Genomic DNA, 25,502 nt, shown 5'->3' with positions numbered 1-25,502 from the left:
TGACCTAATAACCTCCCAAAGATCTCACCTCCTGATACCATTAGGTTTCAATTTATAAGTTGTAGCGGGACACAATGACTCAATATACAGCAGTAGGCACTATCCATGTGACTTCTATCTGGCCATGTTAACCGTCACTTGGTTCTGGTGGTGTCTTCAGAGTTTTTCCACTCTAAAGTTACTATGTTTCCCTTTCTATGCTCTTTTTATTAGAAGCAAGTCACTAAACCCATGCTCATGCTCAAGAGGAGAGGAATTAAGTTCCACTTCTTAGAGGAGGAAAGGTCTATGTTTACTTTTTGTAATTTATCTGTAAGAAATATTCGCCCCTTCCCCCCTTTATGTATTCATTCAATCATTTATTTAATTATGGATTCGTGGATATCTAATCTATAAATGTATTTTAAAATATAGATACTATGCTCTAACTTGTCTGTTTAAAATGCCCCAGTGGCTTTCCTTTACACTAAGATAAAATCTAAACTCCTTATTCCTCTGACAAAGCCTATATAATATACTTTGTTTGAGAATTTGTCTCATACCCTCCCTATTCCCTACTCCCTCGCTCCCTAGCTCACAGTGGCAAAGCTACACTGGCCTTTGTTTGACTTTGTCACGCTGTTCCCTTGTTTCCACTTTGAGACTTTAAACTAATTTGTTTCTGCCAGGGATGCTCTTATCTTTGATCTTTACATTCAGGTCTCAGCTTTAAAAGCCACCTTTTCAAAGAAGCCTCTCTTGACCACCTGCTCCAAAATAGCTAGTCAGTTACACTAATTTATACTCTTTTGATAGCACTCATTAAATTGAAAATTATTATTTTAATGTATCAGTTTGTTATCTGTTCCCCCCTCCCACTAGAATATAAACCCTGTGAGAATAGAAACTTCATTTCACCATACCCAGCACTCAGAACAATATCTAGGGCATAAATAATGAATGTTTGATGAATGTATACATAAACAAATAAAGAGGAGAACCAAGAGAGCTGAGACCAGAAGATGAATTAGAAAAATACTATAATAATCAAGTCAGGAGGCAAGGAAGACTTAAATTTCAAAGGTTTGTTATTTGCTGTCCATTCTGTTGATCACTGGCTCATTATTCTCTCATTTCTAAAGATGTTTCCTTTCTTACTTACAGATCATAAATCTCATATTTTGATTTAGAAATGTGCCTGTAGTTAAGCTACAAAGCTACATTTATATCAGCACAGTGACTAGTTTTCAAAAATAATTAGCTGCCCTCTGGGATCCCTATCGCCTCACTAGTTTGACAAATCCTTTCTTTGGCCTCTCAAATCTTTTGCCACTGCTGACAGTCGCCTAAGCCATGACTCAGAGTTCATCTCTACACAGGAACAGAGACAGACAAAAACAGTGGGGGGAAGGAGACTGAAAGAAAAGGGAATGTTTGTTATTTGTCTTCCATCTGCTTCCCCAGTAATCTTAGGTATAAATCTGCTCAATTTTCAGACCAAGGCACTTGACCTGAGGGTGTGCTTTTATGGCTTCTTTATGGGAAGAACCAGTTTAATGCTACTGCCCATCAGTGTGTTCACATTGCCTGCCACTGCATCCTCTCTGCTCCCAATCCTGACAAGATTTTCATACTTTACAGAAAGCAGTATTAATAACAAAAACTGCCCTATGTTTATTTCAAGAGAGGTCGACAAAGAGAGGACAGGAGAAATCAGATAGAAAAGCACTTATTTTAATTCCATCTTAAACCCACGTGGTCTGTGAGTGTAAATTTAATATTTATCTCCTTAAGGAATATAAAAGCAGTAGGAGGATGCTTAACACTAACGAAGAGATGAAAACCTGGCATTTTCCAGCTTCTAACAGTAGTGCAGTGGCTTATTAACAATCCTACCAATCACTGTTGGAATATTATCTGGAAACTGTCCTTGCTTTTGCAATGCCCTTCTTATATTTGCCTCTGGGCTTTGCATATTTCTTTCCGTCTGCCTATAATACTCTTGATCTTATCTTTACCTAGTTAACTGTTATTCATACTTTGGGACTCAGCATTGTGTCCCCTAGAAAGTTATTTTTGGTGACACTTTTAAGAACCAATAAGAGCACCCTTAAGTTCTCTTGTTCTGGCTGTCACCACACTGTTCCTAGTGCTTTTTTATTTTCTAGCTTTCATGCTAGATTCATAGCTCCTTGAGGGTTGATCCCTCTATCCTCAGCTTTCAGATGGAACTGTTAACTCAGAATATGGTATGAGACATCATTATTTAAGTCCTGAACTATTTAATCAAAAAGTGATTAAAACATATTTTTCATTTTTTATTTTCAACAAATAAGCTCCTTAAAGGAAGTCACTCAATTACAAGATGAGTGTTTAATGTATTGGTCACAGTTACTATCCCAAGTATTTGCTGTTATTATGCCCCAAGTACAAAAACTTAAAATTCACAGTATGCTTTCAGTCTCCACTGTGTCAAGATTTCCTAATGAATAATTGCTATAACCCAAATAGCTTTTATTTGTTGTTGTTGTTTTTTTAAGAATTTTATTTCTTTATTTTTAATTTTTTCCCAGTTGTACTGAGATGTAGTTGACATAACACTACATTAGTTTAAGGTTCACCACATAATGATTTGATATATGTATAAATTGAAAAATGATTGCCATAATAGACTATTATTGTTTGTTTGCATATTTGCCATGTCTTAGCTCCATTTGTCTTACTTTCAGATTATTCATTTCTAATGAAACATGCAAAAGAACAGGATCTGAGCAACCAAACAGAACTTTGAACTCTTCTACTGTAGAACACTTGAAAGAAAAAAATTATAAATAGAAATTTGATCAATCAGAATTCTTTGCAAGGACTGCTATCTTCCTTTCCTCTGAATGTTTAATTTATTGGGGCAAATAAAAAAAATAATCTGAGAAATCCTACATTCCCATATCGCCACTTACCTAATATTAGTGCTCTTATAAAATATAAATTTTCCTTTATCCATCATTTTTTAAGCTTGTTGCATTATTAACTATAAATGCTATTTTCTGAAGAAACAAAATCACGAAATAGTATCTCCCATTTTATAATGGGCATCAATAGGGAAACAAAATTTTGTATACAAGCAGCTTTTCTGGAACAAATTCATTCTGTTTACTGAGGGCTATCTTATTAAATATGCTTCCCATGAAATTGAGAGCATCACTTGTCCTTTTAAAGAAGAAAACCTGCATAACTAGTAAGCACAGAGAGCAGCTTGCTGAATAATGCATCGTTTTCAGTATTAAAAACTCAACTGCTATATCCATACTGATTCTAACAGTTCACATAGTGCTTGTCACCTTAGCAACCCAATGAATAATAGCAATTACATGGAAACACATGCCGTACTTGTTTTAATATTTGCTATTATAGTAAGGTCCTGAAAACTGGGGAAGCTAATCTGTATGCTCAGTCTGGAAATTGCTGGCCATTGGGCCATCAGAGTAAGTGACTGAAAATCTGTTTCTAGGAGACATTTTAAATAAAATGTTTAAAAAGCTGTGGGATGGATTTTTAGGTCCCAGAAAACCAGAGACTTCACAGACATCTTAGGGTACAGATACCGGGCTTGGTTTTAAAACATGGGTTCCAGAATGGTAGGGAATGCCACATTTGACTGTAAATCAAGATGAAGCCACTGAAATATTCTCCAGAGCAATTATCAGAAACCTGGATAATAGTCTGCATTGAGAAAAGCTAGGTTTCTGCTTGATGGTGTAAGAAAATTACTTATGGAAACATGCAGAAGGCAAACCCTCTCCCACTCTCCATAGAAGTGGGAGATAGGAACAGGCAAGAAGCAAGCAGTAATAACAGCAGGTGGCAGAAGTGGAGAAACAGTGAAGGGTCTCATTTTACCACAAGTGGTAATAAGGGCTCATCATGCTGTAAACCAAAGAATACAGGGCAGTTATGATGAGACATGCTCAACATCCACATGGTAAAGCCTCAGTATTCATGGGAAGTGAGGTTTAGGAAGAGATGACATGGTTTGGCATCCTAATAATCCCAGTGGATATGAGCTACCCAAACTCAAATGTCTAATACAAGTTTGCAAATGCCTAGGAAAAGAAAGGTCACATAAACATATATAAAGAGTTATATTTTCACTTAATATCATTAATGGTAATATGCATATAAATAAGTTTTCTAAAAAAAGTTTCAAACATTTGCTTATATGTTGGACCCATGACTTTCCTTTTCAGAGCTCTTTATATCACCCATTCAGAGACACGGAAAGGTGTGCCACCAGGTGAGATGATGAAGACAATGGTAATACTTCCCCTTCTTTTAGGAGTGCAAAAATCAATAAGATAGAAGATATTATAATAATAATAATAATAACAATAATAATAATAATAATAATAATTACTGCTTTTAACAAATGCTTTTTCCAAAGCAGTCATTGTAAATTTATATCTTTAGGTTATAGAATCATTCACTCCATGAAAAGTTATATTTAGGATGCATAAATACCCTCCACATCAGTACATTTTTTCATGAGTTCAAATACAATGTTTCTCAAGGTGAAGTCTATAGACCCCCTGAAGGTTTGATTACAGATATTCATTCCAAATGCAGTTTCCAGGCCTCTACGTCCAGAGTATTTTTTATTTAATTTGCTTGGAGGGCACCCAGGTGTCTGTATTTTAGTGAGTTCCTATAGGAATTTCTGATGCATGATAATTTGATTGAATTTTTTTAATTGTCAATTTATCTGTGAAGCTTGACAAACAGAAAACTGCACTCTAAGTTATACCTAATGAAATGTTTTTGTCGTGGGAAGGAATGAGGAACACATGGTAAATAGTGTAACAGTAAAAAGAGACATACCATGAAAAAATAAGCCTCCCTATTATTCTATTTTCTAGTCTTCCTACTCACAGCAAACTGCAGTTATTAGTTTCTTAGATATCCTTTGAGAAATACTTTATGAATATAGCAGTATAATAGCTTCTATTTGTATACAAATCTCAATGCAGTGGTAGAAGGGGAAAAAAAGAATGGGACATAACATAGCATTGTTCTGTGCCTTGTTCTTTTTCACTAAAATATATCTATAGAAGATTATTTCATAGCAACACATATAGATTTTTCTCATTTTTAAAATAGTTGCATGTAACTCTACAAAAGAGAATATATTTTACAACACATAGCTATAATAAAAATAACTCATCTAATTTATTGCTGACATATATGTTTTTCTAGATTTTGTGATTACAAACAATAAACGATGCCTCCCAACATTTCAGAACTACTGGTTCAAGTAATAACAAAGATAAGGATGGTTCAGTCTTTCACTGACTACAAAAAAGTGTCATGGTCATAATTAGTGTATCTGCCATTTTCTGAAATGGGTCATACACAAAATTTTGCTTTTAGCACCTAGCACATCTATCTTTCCATCTACCTCTATATGTCATTTCTTTGCCTTCTCTCTTTCTTCTATCTTTCAAGAGACAAGAGGTAGCCTCTTCTCTTCCAAATCCACTCCTTTTGACTGATGTTTTTTTCATCCTACTCTCTTCTTTGTCCTAAATATGCCTTAATTTTCTACTTGACAGAGGGTCACTTCAGGAAGGGAACTCATGCTTCTCCCATAGTGTATGCATGGGGTTTGTGGCCATTCTTTTTCTCTGTAAGTCTCATATGATGAGCACTACATTAGTGTAAATTGATCTATGGGATTTAAGTGGCTCTTTTTTAGATTCTAAATAACATTTGAAATTCTAAATCATGTCTGGATGTTTTTTCTGAAGAGATATTCGAAGCTACATAATAATATTGCTATAATACACAAATATTAGTCTGACCCAGTACTAACATACCAAACAAAATCACTTGCATTACATAAAACTGTACATGCCTGAGGTGTGCATAATGTTTTAGAGTCTGCAAAAACACTTTGATATTCATCACATAGTTTTAAAACTAGAAAACATTCAATCTGTTTTAATGCCCTATTGATAAATAATGCCTTTTGAACTTCCAAATATGAAATGTGCCACTTTAAGTGTTTCTATTTACCAAAGAATCATATATATTTTACCCTCCATATATACCTTTCTTCAGAGTGACAGTTTCAATGTGAAGCAGCTTAAAATTAATAGCCATCCTTGTTTTACTTTTCCTCTCTGTGAAATAATTTAGAGCTTCTAGGCACTCTGTTTTTATAAATAAGCAGCTGCGAAAGATTAGAAAAGAATACAACACAATAAATTTTCTTGGCAAAATAATATATTAGCTAAATGGTGTCTATTAAATCACCTGTGCCGCTGGCAGCTGGTTTTAGTGCTATACCATAAACGACAAAATAAGCCTTTGTAAGAATTTTTCAATATTCTGTCATGTGGTTATAGATTTGAGTTTCTTTCTGTCAGTTTTATGCTGCATTCCCTTACAAAACTGACAGGCAGCTGACAAGGCAAAAAAAGTTAGAAATTTTCACTGGTGGTGAAATTAACAGAATTTTTCCTTTAGGGGAATAAAACATTTATTCTAACTTTAGAAAAGTAAGTTAGAACTTTCGAGAATTAACTATTTCCCTTAGTCAGACTGTGTAGAGTCATACCTGCCTCTTGCTGCAAAACCCCAGGCAAAATATCTAGCCTTTCTGTGCCTCAGTTTCCTCATATATTAAAAAAACCTTCATTGGGTTTTTGTGCAGGTTGAGTGCACAATAGTGTATAAAGGACATAGTACTGTATGTGGCATTATAATTGTAATAATAATAGTTTAAATTTAAAAGATTCTCTTTTAGGTTGTAGGGATGAATATTAAGTAGTATTTTAGTCTACATTTATAAAAGGACACCTAAAGTTTTATAATGATACTACTGCATGTTAAACCATTAATTTTCCAAATAATACTGTGAAAAGCATAAACTTTTGACAGTAATTATAATATATAGAAAGCGATGGGGGAAAAAGTATGCAGAGAGAAAAAAGGAAAGGAATATAAACCTATTGTTTCCTTGGTTTATGTCAATCTTTGTTATTCTGGATCTAGTCATTAAAATGTTTACTTCTATCTTCACTCCCAACTCAAACACTCACCCCTAATTTAACCTTTCCAACAATCCATTCCATCTGCTTTCTCACTCAATCACTCACAATTTCTCACTTAATCACTCATGCAACCACTCACAATAACCTCCTACATGAAGAAAAAATAATAATAATAATGCTTATATCTTCTAAAGGAAGTAGACAAAAAAAAAAAAAAAAAATGCTCCAGCGTTGAGGTAAGCTATTAGAACCACCACCAGGAGGGAAACCAAAGGCAAGAGAATTTCAGTTTGTTTCCTATAATGCTGTTCTTTCTAGGAACACAGAACTCTTTTCTACATAGACAATCAAAACATAAATACTTATACTTTGAGTGAAAGAAGGAGGTTGGAAAGTTATGGACATAGTAGACAGCAAATGCAGAAACAGGAGAGAGAAATTAAAAAAAAAAAATTAGGAGAAAGTATGAATAAGAAAGTTCATCTTAAGAGGCAAAGCCCACAAATAGCTAGTTACTGAGTCCCACAAAACAGGACAAAGTATTAAGACATCAACAGAGACTGGACACTACTGTCCCTGGTTAGACTGATGGTCAAAGGTAAACTCATATTTGTACCATTTATCCAAAGTACTAATAATATATGAATTTAGTTGAAATACTTAATTTAACCAAGCAATAAACTTGGTTATATTTTATTTGGGCTCTTCTCAAGAAACCATGCTTTGCTCTAAGGTTAGAGTTTAAGAACTCTAACAAGAAAATAATAATAAGCTGCTTATAGAATCGATGGCCTGCAACAATTTACTATCCACCAAGGGACAGACGGGCTTGCTTCTAGATAGAGAAGAGTATGAAGGACTGTCAGAGTTTTACTGTCTTCAAGCCAAATGCAATCAGTTTCCAGTAATAATCCCTGTCCTTGGTATATATAGGTAAATAGAATCTAGCACGGTAAAGAGAAATAACAGTCTTTTTCTCAGTAGTAAAGAAAAAACCATTGTTTTCATTTTCAACCTTAGCAAGAGGGTCAATGGATAAACGGCAGTTATATTTTTATTTTCTATATGCCTCTGAGGAACTCAAACAAATCAAAAGTGCATTTGGAAACTGTCTGCACATATCCTGTATTCTCCGTCTTGTCTGACAGTTAGGAAACTCCTTGAGGCACAGCTGTCCTTCTGCCACACGCTTGAATCTGAACACCATTGATCCTCAGTAAAAGTTCAAGGGAAAAGTTGACGAAAGTTTTTGGTGAAAAGTTTTAATGAACGCAGGAGTCACATTTCAGTTCACATTTAAACCCTTATATTGCTAAACTCACTGCCTACCATTTGCATAGCACAGGCTCAATAAGTATTTACAAAACAGGTGCTGAATCCATTTTAGTCAAGTAATAAATAATAGTACTCCTAAAGCGTTACCAGGCCTGTGCTGATCTAAAACGTGTGAGGTAAGTTCCCTTCTTGCCTTCCTCCACCTCCTTCACACTGCCTGCAGACACCTGCTCTCACAAGGATTTCTTGGAACTTGGCCTCCCTGTGAAGTCCTGTCGTGGGAATGAAAGGCTCCAACAATTGCTCAATTCTGGGTCCCTGGCAGCAAACTCCAGATCGTTAAACTAGCAGGAAAACTTCTGCACTTTCTTTATTTTCCCTGCAGGCATCAGCTACTCTTTCCTGGACCCCTCCTGGGCCGTGGGCTAACACACACAATTGCATTTTCAAGGCTAACAAAAGACCGAGCTGCAGAGGAATAGGTCACTTGCACTTCCCTGTTTCCCCGCAGGCACTTGCTTTGTTGCCCGGAGCCAGGAGGGAATTGGCAAACACCTGGCAGTGAGAAAGAGGAAATTCTCTCATTGTACTGCTCTGAGACAAAAAAATATATGCAGCTACTTCAAGGTAAATGTCATATGCCAGTGATGAAGATGATAAAAAAATGGAAGAACTGTTTCTATTTATTCTACCATTAAATTGTCAAGAATTATCGATATTTTTATATGAGAGATGGAAGAGTTTAATATTTTAATACTTTATTCACCTTCAAGAAAATCATACATTAAATACAGTGTGAGTTTTCTGAAGATCATTAATGAGTGGCTAAATATTTCATTACTGCTTTATACCAGGCTTTTTCTTCTATCTATAAATCAACATTTTTAAATTTCTATGAAAAATACTCATATTTTTAAACTAATATTTTATTTTTGCAGAAACAGAGAGAACGACTTAGAGGAATGTGGTGGAAAAACTCTCTGGCGGTAGCACGTTGAGAATGGCTGCCTTGTTCACAACCGCCCTTTTAACTGTTCCTCTCCCAAACAGGGATAAACCATCAATGACCAAATTCATGGTCATCCAGGATAGTCAGCTGCTACCAGGATGGCTGCATCAGTGGCTAAGATAATTAAAAATCTGTACCTGATGATGAATAGCCACTGCACTGAGCTCCTAAGTGTCCCTGTCCTAGACCTCTCTATGGCCCAGCAGGTAGAGGAGATTAATTAATTCCAGGCACTGCAAGGGCCTGTAGGGTCTCTCCCACTCATCTGACTGCTGAGCCCCTGCATGAAGTTGTTAAATAGTGTCACTAACACCCTAGCTGGGATCCCTTTCTCTTGCTGATTGAATCATGGATGGGCATCAGAGTAGAGCTGGACCTTTAGATTCTCTCTCCCAGGAAGCTGGAATCAGTATCTAGAGAAAGAAATAATTGTCTCTGGGTAAATTTGTAGCAAGTAAATAAAAAGCCTGTAGAAGAATCTCTTAAGTGGCAGTGGACTAGAGAGAGAAATTAGAGAGATCTGATGCTTCAGAGACAGATATAAGAGAGGGAGGGGAGGGGAGAATGAAAGAGAGAATGGGAATAGAATATTCTAAATGTGTTATAATTGTCCATTCCTTATTTGCCTAAAGATGACTGTATTACTCTGTGTGGTGGACTGAATTGTGTGTACCTTCCACTCCCTAACCAAATTCATATGTTGAAGTCCTAACCTCCAATGTTACTTATTTGGATACAGGATCTTTAAAGAGGTAATTAAGATTGAATGAGGTCATAAGAGTATCTTTATAAGAAGTGGAAGGGACACCAGAGATTTGCACAAAGGCAAGGCCATGTGAGCACACAGCGAGGAAGCCTCTACCTGTAAGCCAAGGACAGAGGCCTCTGGAGAAAGGAAACATGCTGGTGCCTTAATTTTAGATTTCTAGAACTGTGATAAAATACATTTTGGTTGTTTAAGCCACCCAGTCTATGCTATTTTGTTTTGGTAGCCCAAGCTGACTAATCCTCTGCCTGCAGGTTCTGAGAGATGACAAAGTAGAGGTTTCCTCTAATCTGTGGTTTAGCTTTCTGCAGTATCAGTTACCCAAGGTCAACTGTGGTCCTAAAATATTAAGTGGAAAATTCCAAAAATAAACAATCCTAAGTTTTTAATTGTGTACATTCTGAGGAGCATGATAAAATCTCATGCTATCTTACCCTGGCCCTCCCTGAATGTAAATCACCCTCTTTCTAGGGTATCCACATTGAATACACTCAATGTCCATTAGTCACTTAGTAGCTATCTTGGTTATCAGATGGACTGATCTGGTATGACAGTGCTTAATTTCAAGTAACCCTAATTTTATACCACAATGCCTACATCATTCACCTCACTTCACATAGGCATTGTATCATTTCACATCATCACAGGAAGAGGGATGAGTACAAAACAAGATATTTTGAGAGAGTACAATTACATTACTTTGATTACGGTATATTGTTATAATGGTTCTATTTTATTATTATTGTTAATCTCTTACTGTGCTTAATTTATAAATTAACTACCATAGGTATAGGAAAAAACATAGTCTATATAGAGTTTGGTACTATCTGTGGTTTGAGGCATCTACTGGAGGGCTTAGAACATATTCCCCAAAGATAAAGGGGGACTACTATATTATTAATACATCACCATCATCCCTTTTGCTTATTATGGTTGTAGTTATTTTCTGTACTTGTACACAAAAGCGCTCGCTAGCTACTACATTCCTATAAACATTGGATTTTATATTTTTATCTAATTTTCGATTCTGGGAATCTGATGGCAAATTTGAACTGGCAATCTGATTTTTTTCAAGAATCATTTAATTATGACAATGAATTCAAAATCCATTCTGTCACACTGTCTTGTTGCTGTTGTTGCTTTTAACAATCTGAGCCCTCAAAATTTTCAGGAAGTCCTCTTTCCTGTAACTAGGTATGAATATAGGCTCATTCTATAGGCCAATTGAGCCTCAGAAGAAAGATAACAGCCTGACTTCTGAAGTGAACAGCAGTTCAGACATTTCTCTGATGTTGGGTATTGGATTTTTCTGGTTATAGGAAAAAAAAAAGATTCGTGAGTTGTTTATCTCAAACAAGATGTCTTTATTCAGGACCCGTTTCAGGACTTGTACTCTGCCACACTTTATGAGGATACTTCCTCTGGGTTCTTTCAGGTGACAGCCTGAAACAAGAATAAGGGAGCTCTGCTCCTTGTCCAGTTACTTATGCTTTTCCACGTTTGAATAAATGGCCCACGTCTGCCGGTGCATACTCTGAAGGAGTAGTTCTGATGACACCCTGAACATACACTCAAATAGGTAACCTGTGTGCAAGACCAATGCAGTTCTGTATAAGCCTGGACCTTCCACATTCAAAGTTCAGGCAGGCCTCTTTAATAAAAATGAATAAGTGGAAATTCAGCTAAGTACTTGAAGAGTGTATTTCATCGTTTAGTATAAGAACGTAATGAGCACCAAAATGATTAGTAAAATTCTCACTAAAGTGTCTGATGAGATAGAGCTTGAAAAATGATCCATGTTCAACTATAAATCTACCACAAGTTAAAAATAGTAATGTTATCCAAGGTTGTCTCTGCACAATTTTTAAAATAATATATTACGAAAACAGCCCAATCTCTTCAAAGATAAAAATGAAGGGGTAGACAAAAACATAAATATCATTAGACTAAATGTTGGGTCTCTGTCCACTTAAAATGGTGTTTCATCTACTACTATTAATTCTATATAAAAACATAGATTAATAATTACCGCAATGAGTAATGATATAAATGGCATGTATTCCAAACAACAATGTAATACAGGTGATACTATTCCCATTTAAATGATGCAGAAAAGGAAGCACAGAGGTTAAGTAATTTGTCCAAGGCTACAGAGTTACTTGAACTAGGCAGCCAACCCAAGTCTTTCTGAAATTAAAGTCTGTGTTCTTAACCCTTTCACTCTACTACTGCCTCTCAGAGTGCTAGGAGCATACTTTAGAATGGAAAGTCTGAATAGATCTAGATCTCATTACAAGTTTGGCCAAAAACTAGGCACCTACCCTAGTGGAGTCCCTTGTCTGCCCTGGGCCTCATTGTCTTCATCTCCCCTCCCAGGAAGAACATTTGGCTCAGTATAACCTCTAGTCCTGGAACAACATATTTCTAGCAGTCCCAAATTCATGTAATCACCCTCTTGCCAATAAAAGCCATTCATCTCATGTATCAGTAAATTAAATTTACTATTTAGTCCTCTGTATGTTGTTTCATATTAAATACACTTAAGAATTTGTGAAAAATGTCATGGACAAACCTATGTTGGGCTTTGAGAAATTTGAGCCCTTTCATTTTATAGAGTTGTCTATGAAAACACATGCATTACCTAACGGATGTTTTTAAAAAATTCTTATATGATCTTTAACTAACTATATCCCTCCATATCGAAAAAGGAAACATTTTCTCAATTGCTTCAGACTTTATATCTTATAGTCCATCTCTTGCCACAGCACTGATTGTGATGTCAAAATTGCAATTAGTTATACTCAGATACAATCGGGAAAAAAGGGAGATTGTGTCCAGATTGTGTAACCTGTGATTATTATACTAATTGTGAAATGGGAAGTTTAAAATTGAAGGACCTAGTTCCAGGTTATAGCTTTGCCATTTACTAGCTATGTATCCTTGGGAAACTCATTTAAAGGAATAATAATTTGAGAGCTTAAGTTTTTTGAATCAAATTATATGTGTTCAAATCTTGCCTCTGCCAGTTAAAATGTGCACACTATTTAACATCTCTGTTCTTCTATTTCTTTAGCTATAAATTAAGACATTATGATTGCCTATCTCAGAAGGGCTGTTGAAAGTATTAAACAAAATATTGTATTTTATAGCATTTATCAGAGTGCTTCCTTCCTATTAAGTACTCAAGATGGTTTTTATGAACAGCATCTGTATTTTGAGTGAGTCCATTTTTAAGTAAAATTCTAAGAAATAGTTTCTAAGTTTGTACATCTTTAAAATTAGAATACAATTGTTGTACTTCATAGGATTGTTGTCAAGACTAGATGTTGGAACACAAAGAAAAGTATTTTGTAAGCCAAAAGCATTATATTATCCTTTGGTTAACATCTGTAATAAGATGATCTTGTATTAATTTGAAAACTATTTACTGTAATATAAAAGGCAGTAGGCTAAGCACTATAAAAATATAAATCAGATATGTGTTCTAAGCTTAAGTGGTAATGCAAGAATATAGGTACCTCTAATACAAAATAGAAGATAATCTGTGCCAAATCAATACTCTACTTTAAAAGGAAAAGTCTTTGAGATGAGGATTGATGGACAAGAAAGGTTTAGACATTGAGGAGGGGTGATGAGGAAATAAAGAGGGAAAAAAAGACACCCTTAACCAAATATATAGCAAAAGCTAGGAGGTAGAAAAGTACAAATCACGTATGAAATATGAAAAATGAGTGGTATAATTAGCCAGAGGAGAATATATGAAGGAGATGGGTTAGTAATAAGAATGAAGCCATATTATAGAAGATGTTAAACACAGAAAGATAAACTGCCACAATTTAGATTTAAAATTATAATGGTTAAAAAGAATAGCCCGAGTGCAAAAAATATCATGAAGGATTGTATAAGATTGGTATTCTTAAACCTCTGACATAATTATTCTATGTTCATGTTTTAGAAAGATGAAAGGAAGCCTATTAACTCTCACATTAAGTTTACATTCATGAATCTGGTCTTCAAAACCTTTTTGTAATCTGTCCCAAAAGATAATCTTTTATCACACTATTTGCCAGCTCTCTACTAGTTTCCTCTGAGGGTATCAAAAACACCAGGTTCAAATTTCGCATCTTGGCTATTCCTAGCTCTTAGCTTATTCTCATCTTCCATTTGTATGTACCAGATTATAACTCATCTCTTAAATCCCAGCTCCATCCGGAAGCTGTCTTTGATGGTCTAGACTTTATCATTTTCTTCCACATCTATATACTTCATTGCATATCTATTTTATCAAATAGTAACATGGAACAACTATCACTGACCTAGGAATAAAATGACAAGGGTCCTGGCAAAAAGTCTCCATTCTCTTTTTGGGTATGTTATTTAATGCCACAGATGTCCTCCTATCTAAAATAAAGTGTTTGTGAATTAGCTACCTCTAAAGTTACTTCTCATAATTTATTCAACATATAATGAACACCCATCTATGCTGTTTTATCCTAGGTTTTGAGGATACAGTGGTGAAAAAGACAGAGTATCTTTCTCTCTCTCTCTCTCTCTCTCTCTCTCTCTCTCTCTCTCTCTCATCTATCATCTATCTGTTATAATTTTCTCCCTTTTGTTCAGTGGTTCTTGAACTTTAGTCTGTAATATAATCACCTGGGGAGCTTGTTAAAACAAAATTCAGTATGTACATGTGCACACACACACCCCTTCCAAGAGCTTCTGATGCAATGAGTTTAGAGTAAGGCCCCAAATTTTGCATGTCTAAGATGGTTCCAGGTGATGCTCATTCCTGGTCCAGGAACAACACTTAGAGAACCTGTGCTCTAGTGAAATGTCTGTCTTTTTCACTATTGTGTTGCCAGTACCTAGAATAAATATTTATGGAATAAAAGAATAAATATAAAACATTTTGTTAATTGACAAAAAGAAATCCGGCTTTTTCCTTGAATGATGTTATAGTTTAGAAGGAAAATCACAATTCTACTAAAAGGTAGAACAGTTATTATCATCAGAAAGGTAGAGATAAGGAATGGTTTATATCCAAAAAAATAAATAAATAAATAGTTATTTCCTAGAAGAGGAAGAAGGAAGAAGATTAAGAACTTTGTGGAGAACTATATTTTGATCTATTCCTTGAAGAATCCATACACTTATTTAAAAAATGCCTGTCATGACTAAAAATATTTTTAGTACCTCTCTTTGGCATTTATCTAATTAATCTATGGTGAATCTTTTCTAATACCCTCAAAGCCTACAGGCTCTTTATATTCTGATGTAAGCCTTAATATTTGGGAATAGCTAATATATTTTTGCCCAGTCTGGTCAGAAAGGTGATTTATACCCCAATAAACTTAAAAAAAAAAAAAAAAGAAAGAAAGAAAGAAAAAAGAAAGTTAGGTGACTTAGTTGCATGATTCTGTTCTTGGCTGAAAAGAAGGTATATCTTTGAGTTAAGGCACCAGTTTTCTAGTATGACTTATAAATGGAGCCCTAAAACAATTTCTGGGTAGGAGTTTAGAAATTATTTTGAACAGTGGAAGCCTAAATGAATTAGGTTCAGTTTCTGAAGGTAATTAGTTAGAAGGACAACCTCCATTTAGCCTTATGCCCTAATGTGTTTGTTCAAAAATCACTCAGTACAGTTGATATTTTGATTTATTACAAGAATCGTTGCTTGAACGTGCAAAACGTCATGTCCATTTTTCTTCAGAGTGTATGTCATGCTACAAATATCTGAAGTTTAAACATTATGGGAACAAAGAAAGCAGTATAAAATGGAGGTTCTTCCAAGGTAGACCTATGATGGTACCGGGAAATATACACAGGTTCCTAAAAGATCTTGGTAATTCTGGACCACTCAGTTAATAATAAATACTAGTTTATGTGTCTTGAGAATTGAACGATGTTCTGGGTCACACTGGTACTCTATGAAGGGAGCCATATCAAACAATTCTTTTAGTTTGGAATAGGACTAAAGAGAACATGGAAGACCTATGATAAAAATCACACTGTTACAGTGGCTTCTTCCTCCTTGTTATTCCCCAGAGTTCCTCAGCTATTCTGTTCACCTATTCTTTGAGCCCAGGGTATCTTCAGTGTGGATCAGCATGTACTAGCTGTACTGGTTTAGAATTAAAGTATTAATAAAATTTTTATGAACACTCAGATCTCACAGTTTTCAACAGTGTACTAAACTTAGTTTGGTCTGATCCCAAAAACAAACAAACAAACAAAAAAAACGTGAATGCACACTTTAAGTCTCTTTGGTTAGATCAATGATTCTTAAAGTGAGGCCCTCAGAACAGCAGCATCAGAATCACCTGAGAACTTGTTAAAAATGCAAATTCTCTACTCCTACCTCAGAAATACTGAGTCAGAACTGGGGAGGAGAGAGGAAGAGACCCAGGAATCATACGTAGGCCCTGGATTCAGGTAGTTCTGATGCATGCTATGAGGATCACCTGAGAACTTGTTAAAAATGCAAATTCTCTACTCCTACCTCAGAAATACTGAGTCAGAACTGGGGAGGAGAGAGGAAGAGACCCAGCAATCATACGTAGGCCCTGGATTCAGGTGGTTCTGATGCATGCTATGAGGACCACTGGTTTAGATATTAACAGCAGCAGCAGTAAAGAAACTATCAGATGAGCTGGAAACTTTTTATGAACTACAATTTATCCTAATAGCCTATTACCATACTCGAGAGTACTGTGTTTAACACATACACAATTATACACATAATCGATGTCTAAGATGTCCTTGACAGAATGAATGTAAAAAAGTCATGACTTCTCTCTGTAAAAAGATGGTATGGAAAGGAGACAAATGGACTTGTTTTCAGTGTTCTGAAATGATATCTTTTTCAACACCCTTACACTCCTTGCCCAGCCTTCAATAAAAGAATTGGGGCAGGCGGGGAGGCATTAGTAGCAGGCACTATTCTGTTTCTTTTGATGGAGCAAAAAAATTTATTAGGTGATATAAATGCACTTTATCACTCACAGATATCAGTTATCAGGTGTCTTGAGTGAATAGCTATGTCCAAGCCTATTTTAAAGAACAATTAAAACATCTGAAGAAAAATGGAGGCTTTATCTTATGTGTAGCTAAACCCTCATACTCATTGCAGACCTATTCTTTGGCCTATGATACCTAAGATATATAACACAAATTTGGTAAAACAGTTTCATAATACCCTCAAGCATATGCAGTTATTCTAGTCTACGTAATGACTCTCTGTTTAGGAGTTAAAACTCAGGCTCTGGAGTAGTACAGTCCATGGACACGATGCAACCCATATACGTAACTTTAAAATAACCACATTTTAAAAAGTAAAATAAAATGAGTGTTATTAACGTTGTTATATTGTTTAATCCTACCCAAGCTGTTTTAAACATACCAAAAAGTTTTCCAGTAGCCTGAATATCAGTTTTTTAATTTACATTAATAAAAAATAAGTAAAGTTAAAGTTTCCATTTCTCAGTCACACTACATTTCAAGTACTCGAGAGTTACAGGTGGCTAGTAGCTACCATGTGAAGCAACATAGCTCTAGAGCTACGATAGACCATACCTGAGTAAGAATTCTGGCTTTGCTATTTCCTGGCTGCTTAGCAAATTACTAAGCCCTCTCCAAGTTTTTCTATCGTTTGTCTGTTAGATGGAGGGAAAAAACCACACTCCACTATGAATACTCAACTTCTGCCGTCAAAACTAGCAGCAGAATAGAAACTAGTTTGTTTTTCGCTTCATATTAAAGATGGTGAAATTATTGCATCCAATCTAAATGCTTACAACATAATGGTTACATAAATTTAATTCATACTCTACAGCCATAAAATGCTATCATTAATCATTAATGTTAACATCGATTAAAGACCAAAAATAGTATTGTGAATAGCTAGACTGCTGCCTGCGTCCACAAGAACTTAGAAGGACCAGACCGACCAGACCGGCCACCTATCAAAAGCAGTTATCGGAAGCAGCAAGATGGGGGTGGGGATGGAGCTGGTACACGCGTTAGGCTTGTTTCTGAGCAGTTATTTTTCAAAAATGTTTTTTTTCTAAAACAGAGCTACTACTTTTGTATTTTAAGGAACAAGTCCGAAGTCTGCTTTGAAACGACTACACTTTTCACTTAGAGTCTGGAATGTGATTTTTAAATATAGCTTACATATACTATAATAATGAGAAACTGTTGTGTGAAAGTACTTGTATCAGAACGAAGAACAAGCTGCCTCGATCGGTTTTCGGTTGGCGGTTTCCCGCCGGGCAAACGGAAGCAAAACCGCCCTGACGTCAACAAAGGCGCCCTCTCTTTGTTACCATAGTGAAGTCTATGCGGCCATCTTTACTGTGGTTAACGCGCACCAAGCTTTTCCTGGTGGGGGTGGTGCCGCGCTAAAAGAGTCTGCGGAATAAGAGATGAGAAAGGAATTACGCATCTTGGTAATTAGGTACTGGCAGAACTACTTAGGACCAGGGGCAGAGAGCATTAGCTAAGTTAGTGGAAGTAGAAGTGCAGATTCCGCGGATAAGCGGAACGATTTAAGCGGATCTCTGAGGTTTCTGCCCGGAATTTGAGAGCCGCTTCCGTTGCTCAGCGGAAGTGTGGGTCGCAGGAGGACGACTCTTGGAAGAATCCGCTCGCCGGTGTGCGCCCAGCCGGAATCATGTCGAGTTTGGCGGTGAGAGACCCGGCAATGGATCGATCACTGCGTTCCGTGTTCGTGGGGAACATTCCGTATGAGGCAACTGAGGAGCAGTTGAAGGACATTTTTTCGGAGGTTGGTTCTGTTGTCAGTTTCCGGCTGGTATACGATAGAGAGACGGGAAAACCCAAGGGTTATGGCTTCTGCGAGTATCAAGACCAGGAGACCGCGCTTAGTGCCATGCGGAACCTGAACGGGCGGGAGTTCAGCGGCAGAGCGCTGCGGGTGGACAATGCTGCCAGTGAAAAGAACAAAGAGGAGTTAAAGAGCTTAGGGCCTGCAGCGCCCATCATTGACTCACCGTATGGGGACCCCATCGATCCAGAAGATGCCCCTGAGTCAATTACCAGAGCAGTCGCTAGTCTGCCCCCGGAGCAGATGTTTGAGCTGATGAAGCAGATGAAGCTCTGTGTCCAAAACAGTCACCAGGAAGCTCGAAACATGTTACTCCAAAATCCTCAACTGGCTTATGCGCTGTTGCAGGCACAAGTAGTGATGAGAATCATGGATCCAGAGATTGCTCTGAAAATTTTGCATCGCAAGATACATGTCACACCACTGATCCCAGGCAAATCTCAGCCTGTCTCTGGCCCCGTCTCCGGCCCTGGTCTCTGCCAAGGACCTAATGTTTTGCTGAACCAGCAGAATCCTCCAGCTCCTCAGCCTCAGCATTTGGCTAGAAGGCCTGTGAAAGACATTCCTCCTCTGATGCAGACCCCTATCCAGGGTGGAATTCCAGCCCCGGGGCCAATACCAGCTGCGGTTCCTGGACCTGGTCCTGGTCCCTTGACTCCTGGTGGAGCAATGCAGCCCCAAGTTGGAATGCCAGGGGTTGGTCCAGTGCCTTTAGAGCGGGGGCAAGTGCAGATGTCGGATCCTAGAGCTCCTATGCCTCGTGGACCCATGACTGCTGGAGGCCTACCTCCTCGAGGACTGTTAGGAGATGCTCCAAATGACCCACGTGGAGGGACTTTGCTTTCAGTCACCGGAGAAGTCGAGCCCAGAGGCTATCTTGGGCCACCTCATCAGGGTCCCCCAATGCATCATGCCCCCGGTCATGACAGCCGTGGCCCTTCCTCACATGAGATGAGGGGAGGGCCATTAGCTGATCCGAGACTGCTAATTGGAGAGCCCAGAGGACCCATGATGGATCAAAGAGGTCTACCTATGGATGCTAGAGGTAGTAGAGATTCTCGAGGAATGGAGACCCGAGCCATGGAAACTGAGGTCTTAGAGACACGAGTGATGGAGAGAAGAGGAATAGAGACCTGTGCAATGGAAACCAGAGGGATGGAAGCAAGAGGCATGGATGCAAGAGGCATGGAAATACGGGGCCCTGGCCCCAGTTCGAGAGGCCCTATGACCAGTGGAATCCAGGGTCCTGGTCCCATTAATATGGGGGCAGGTGGTCCTCAGGGACCCAGGCAGGTCCCAAGCATTTCAGGTGTGGGAAATCCTGGAGCTGGCATACAGGGAGCAGGCATGCAGGGGGCGGGCATGCAGGGGGCAGGCATACAAGGAGTGGGCATGCAGGGAGCAGGCATACAAGGAACAGGTATACAGGGAGCTGGCAAGCAAGGTGGAGGCCAGCCTAGCAGTTTTAGTCCTGGGCAGAGCCAAGTAACTCCACAGGATCAAGAAAAGGCAGCTTTGATCATGCAGGTTCTTCAACTGACTGCAGATCAAATTGCCATGTTGCCTCCTGAGCAAAGGCAGAGTATTCTGATTTTGAAGGAACAAATCCAAAAATCTACTGGAGCTTCTTGAAATGTTCTAGAAAATAGTTGGCAGTAATCTCAGAAAGTTTTTTTATTGTTGTTTGTGTGTTTCGTAGCATGGAGAATGGGTGCAAAAAAAGCTGAGTTCTGCACCCCCACACTTGAATGATTAGGGATTTCCTCCTGCCAGAACCTAGTTTCATTTCTTCTTCTTGTCTTTTTTTTTTTTTTTCTGTTTTCCTTTTTTATGTTTGTTTGGGGTGGCGTGGGGGGTCGGGGGGTGGTCTAGAGGGAGGAGGGAGTGGGTCTGTTCACTTTAATTCACTGTAAATACACACAAAATAACTCTGAAAATGATTGTATTATACCGTATAAGATTACAAAGAATATGCAGCAATATTAAAAGTGTCTACAATATGTTAACTACATTTTTTAAAAATATTGAGTAAAATGATGTGAAATCTGCACATAAAGACTAAAAGATGACCTGTTAAATGGTAATGTACCAAGATAGTTTAAGAGTTTTGGTTGTATAAGAAAATAAAGAAGTTTACCTCAAAATTATAAGATCTATATTTTTGGTAAGTCATTTAAAATACAAAATCCTGTTTTGAGGGCAGTAGAATGCTGCATTGTAAGTGCTTTGGAATTATTTAGAAATGTTAGAGCTAGCAGGATAAGTGTACACTTGTGGTATTGAAATTGTTTTTTCTAAGGCTATACTACCTGAAAAATCAAGGAATGCATCTGGTGTGATGTTTCATTTATCTCACCCTTCAGAGACCAGCAATATTCTGGCCTGGCCCTGAACATGATTTTGCTGGGACAGTTCTAGGATCAACCAGGTACTTAAGTCTGCTTTGATGAGACTCAGTATTACTATCTTCTCAGTACCTTCCTATTTCTTAGTAGTCTTTAAGCCCCAAATCTGAATCTGAGTTATTCCCTTACATCCTTCCCTAAGGTCAGTGTCTAGGGACCAGTTTATCTGGATGAAGTATACACAGCATTGGGCTTTTTCATAAACAGCAAAGAGTTTCATGCAGTGGAGCTCCGCTTCTTGGCAACTAGTGTCTATATACAAATAGTAGCCATCTGGTCAACCAGAATCAGGAGTTAAAAATTTTAGTCTCAGCAACATTTAACATGTCTTTTAGCTTTCTTATTTCAAAATCTATTTGTCTATCACCATTTTATTAGATTAATTGAGGCCCAGGTAGGTAGAGAGATCTTTGTAGCCTAAGCTCTGCACAGTTAGTTTACTCATTACTTTTTATAAATAATAAAGCCATTTAGTCCGAATATACATACCACTGAGACATAGTCAAAAATGAGTAGAAAGATGGGGCTTATCACATTTCCTTTAGAGCTACTACCTAATCTGTTTTTAAGCCATGAGAATGTGGAATGTGAAAATTTATGTCAGACTGTTAGTAATTAACAACATAAACACCTAAATAACCAGGTGATCTTATTCTGGAGAAGGAAAACTAATAGCTAGTTACAGAGAAAAAATGTCATTTGATACAAGGAGAGAGCTGAGACTAGGAAATTGAATTATTTTTCCCCTTGCAAAGTTTTTACATTTTAAATGGGTAATTCACTCTATTTTTACAAAGTTGTCATCTCTACACTGTTTCTGGCTACCTATTTTATTCTTGTTTTTATTGCTATTCATACTGTTAATTTTCTCATGTTTTTATATGCTTCCCCTGTGTTAGAGGGGATAACTCTGTTATAACTTCTTTACATATATGATAGTTTTGGATTATACTTATTCACAGAGTTGGTTTCATTACTTTGAAATTATAGTTGCTTTATCCCAAAGCTTTCATTGAATGACACTAAATGAAAACTATTAAATGTTATGCTCTTTGTTGTAGTAAATCTTTGCATTGTTTAATGCAGACTTAATAAAAAGAATGTACAATTAAGTCTCAATTTAGTTTCTGATATATTTACTTTTAATGAATGCATTATTCATGTGATCTACTCTTGAGAGATCAATAGGGCCTGAATACTTTTTTTTTTTTTTTTTAAATAAAAAGACAAAAATAATTTCTTATACTCATTATTTATATAGTTCCACAATTGAAATAATTATAAAGGTGTGTTATTCTATGGTTGGTATCACTAGCAACATCTTGGTGGATACTCAAATATTAGGCTTCCTTTTGTTTATTTTCCCCTGTAAAGAACTCTCCTCTGTATTCCAGGGTCAGCTTCTAGGTGTTTTCATTACTGACAGCACTTCTTTATAGCAATACTCTGTGTTTACTTTACCCTGTGTACCCGATTCCCACTTCTAATAGACCAAGAACTCATCACAGACTGTCTTATTTCTGTATTTGTTCCAACAAAAATCACAGGTGAAAAGGAAGGGACAACACATTCTATCAGGTTCTTGGTGGGGGAGGAGAAAAGTCCCATTAAGAGCACATAAGTTTCCCCCAAAAGCATTTAGAGTCCATACGTTCCAAATCTTTACTCTGATAAGCCTAATAAAATTAAGTTCTTTCTTCCAATTCACAATCTGACTGTCCCAATGTTGATGTAAAGAGTATAGAGCCTTATTTCATTTTGATAGTTAAGAATGCAAGCAATATGTGTCTGCTACAATCAGAATCTTATGTGTTTTACTACATAATGTTTGGTTACAACCTCTGACATTCTGCATTTTCCCAAATGATAGACTGCAAATCACAAATTCATTCATAATAACCATAGTTGAAGACAGTGCAGTGAAACACTGATTTGTAAATACTTCTTGAGTGCTTATTCTTCTTGGGCAATACATGTTCTTTGAGAACACGAAATGTTCAACTTTAATTTGTGCTTACCCATTAGTACTTCCTCTTATGTTTCTGATTTAAAACCAAAATGTGTTTTAATGTCTGCTGCTGCCCTATTCCAGGACTTCTGATTTTGGAGTATTCCATAAAATAGCCAATGTGAATTTCAGGTGAATGTAGGTTAATCCAAGGGAGATCATGTATGACTTTTCAACAACACTTTTCAGAAATGTGATGGTAGAAAAGCCGGGGGTGGGCGGGGGTCGGGGGGAACCTTAATCACAGCTTGCAAAGCTTTTGTTTTTTCACGCTGTGATGGGACATTAAGCACAGGGAACCTAATTTCCTATGGCTTGTCAGGCCTTTTTCTTAGGTCTGATGAGGTCTAAGGATAATTATGTGTAACAGCCTGCTGTGGCAGAGAAACTGAATTATCAGTTACATCTCACAGTCTTCTCACAAAAGAATATGTCAGCCTCTTATTGCTTTATATTGTCAGCTAATCTCTAGACAGACTTCTGTTTGAGCTTGCTTTTCTCACCAGTCTCTTATCAAGATTGCTCTATGATCAAAAATTCATTTTAAGGAAATTATCATATTTAAAATAAAGTTTTAATATTAGATATTAATAGTATATATGATATTGGTATATTACACAATATGCTGATATAGTTCGTAATATGTCTATTTTAGATCTTAATCAGATTTCTAAGCATTTTAATTTGCATCCTGAAACAAAAGTTTATTCCTTTGGTTGAAAATTTAGCTTCACAAATATTTATATTACTAATTACCTTTCTCATGCGATGTTAACTATCAATTTTCTTCTTGATATTTTTTCTAACAAGGAATATAATTTATGTCAGTGAAGGACATATATTGTATCAAAAGTGACACTGAAGTAGCAAGTCAAAAATAACAAACCTAGTACTTAAATACAGAAGTATTTACCTAGAGAAAGAAATGATATTCTAATTAATGACAGCTCTTTAAAACCAGCAGTTGATTTATGTCCCAAAGGAAGGTAAGTATTATCAAGGAGTTAGAATACACTACATTCTCAACCATAATCAATTTTATATGATTCAGTATGTATAAAATCTTCAGACATTTGAAATTAATATCATATATTCACAAAGGGGTTATTTAAAAAGATTGGTCATTAAAAAAAATCATATCTGCTTGATTACTTAATTTTTGTCACAAAAGTATAATGCATGATGTCACAAAAGTATAATTCATGATGTGTTGGGCATCAAGAAATAAAACCAGCAATTCTCCCAAAATTATTTTCTTTAATTAGTTGTTTTAGAATTCTGTCTTACTAATTTCTTTAATAATTTACTGCAAAAATCTGTAGGCCGTTTCAATGTACCTGTTGCCCTTCGATTCCACTACTACACTGAGCTGCCTGAATATGAAGCAACCTGTACCTATTTAAGAATATGCATTTATCCCTGGATGTTACACAGAAAAAGATACATCTGCTATGACTCACAGTGCCCGATTTCCTTAAAGGTTCACTTGAATAACATTCACAGCATGAGACACATTAAAATTATATATTTGAGTTTATGAAAGGCTATATAGGGCTTGGTGCATTAGCATTCATAAAATCATATTCTATATCCCAAATATCACCCTTGTTCACATATTAAATAACACGGCAACATAAATGAGGACTAAAAATGTAAACATGACCACAGCCTATTACTAGAATATATTTCCTATCTTTAGGTAAGCCTAAATCCAAAATGATTATATTTTTTTACACTTACTAAGCAGAGAAAAAGACCCTCATTTATTTTAAACCGAGAAATGACATTGTTGAGAAATCTCTAGAATCACATAATCTCCTCACCCCGCCCTCAGGTCAATTTTGTCAAGTTTTGTCCTGTAGAAGCTTTAAATATCTTTGGACCACAGACCCAGAATCTGTGGGCCAAATAAGCTTGTAGATATTTGTTTGAGGAGCCCCAGGTTTTCAAAAATTTTGAATCTGATTGCATTTAGGCGCAGCATATATTCTCCAATATGGCCACATGCTCAGCCTCTCCCTATGTTTTATATTAGGTTTAATTCACACAATTACTTGCCAGAACTTGTAATAATTTGAGTTTACAACTGCTTTTACTCCATATGAAAACGCTATTAGGTTCAATTAAAATTTTTATCATCTAATTTGACAAATGTGAACGAAAAATGGC

The 25,502-nt window shown here is 36.6% G+C and overlaps 2 protein-coding genes across 3 annotated transcripts in view; one reads left to right on the top strand and one right to left on the bottom strand.

Moving 5' to 3' along the window:
* PRKG1 (protein kinase cGMP-dependent 1) overlaps positions 1-25,502 on the bottom strand; it is a 1,107,428-nt gene that overhangs the window by 472,557 nt on the left and 609,369 nt on the right. The gene's annotated exons all lie outside the window — the stretch shown is intronic.
* CSTF2T (cleavage stimulation factor subunit 2 tau variant) lies at positions 18,667-22,444 on the top strand. The gene has a single exon (XM_006925984.3). The coding sequence runs from the start codon at positions 18,747-18,749 to the stop codon at positions 20,550-20,552; it is 1,806 nt and encodes a 601-aa protein (XP_006926046.1). The 5' UTR covers positions 18,667-18,746; the 3' UTR covers positions 20,553-22,444.

The sequence above is a fragment of the Pteropus alecto genome, unplaced genomic scaffold, assembly GCF_000325575.1.
Source record: "Pteropus alecto unplaced genomic scaffold, ASM32557v1 scaffold88, whole genome shotgun sequence".
Classification (NCBI taxonomy): Eukaryota; Metazoa; Chordata; class Mammalia; order Chiroptera; family Pteropodidae; genus Pteropus; species Pteropus alecto.
The sequence above is the reverse complement of the archived record's forward strand: the minus strand, read 5'-3'. Positions and strand labels throughout refer to the sequence as shown.

Coding starts and splice junctions, on each gene's coding strand:
- CSTF2T (XM_006925984.3), top strand. CDS start 18,747: ATGTCGAGTTTGGCGGTGAGAGACCCGGCAATGGATCGATCACTGCGT.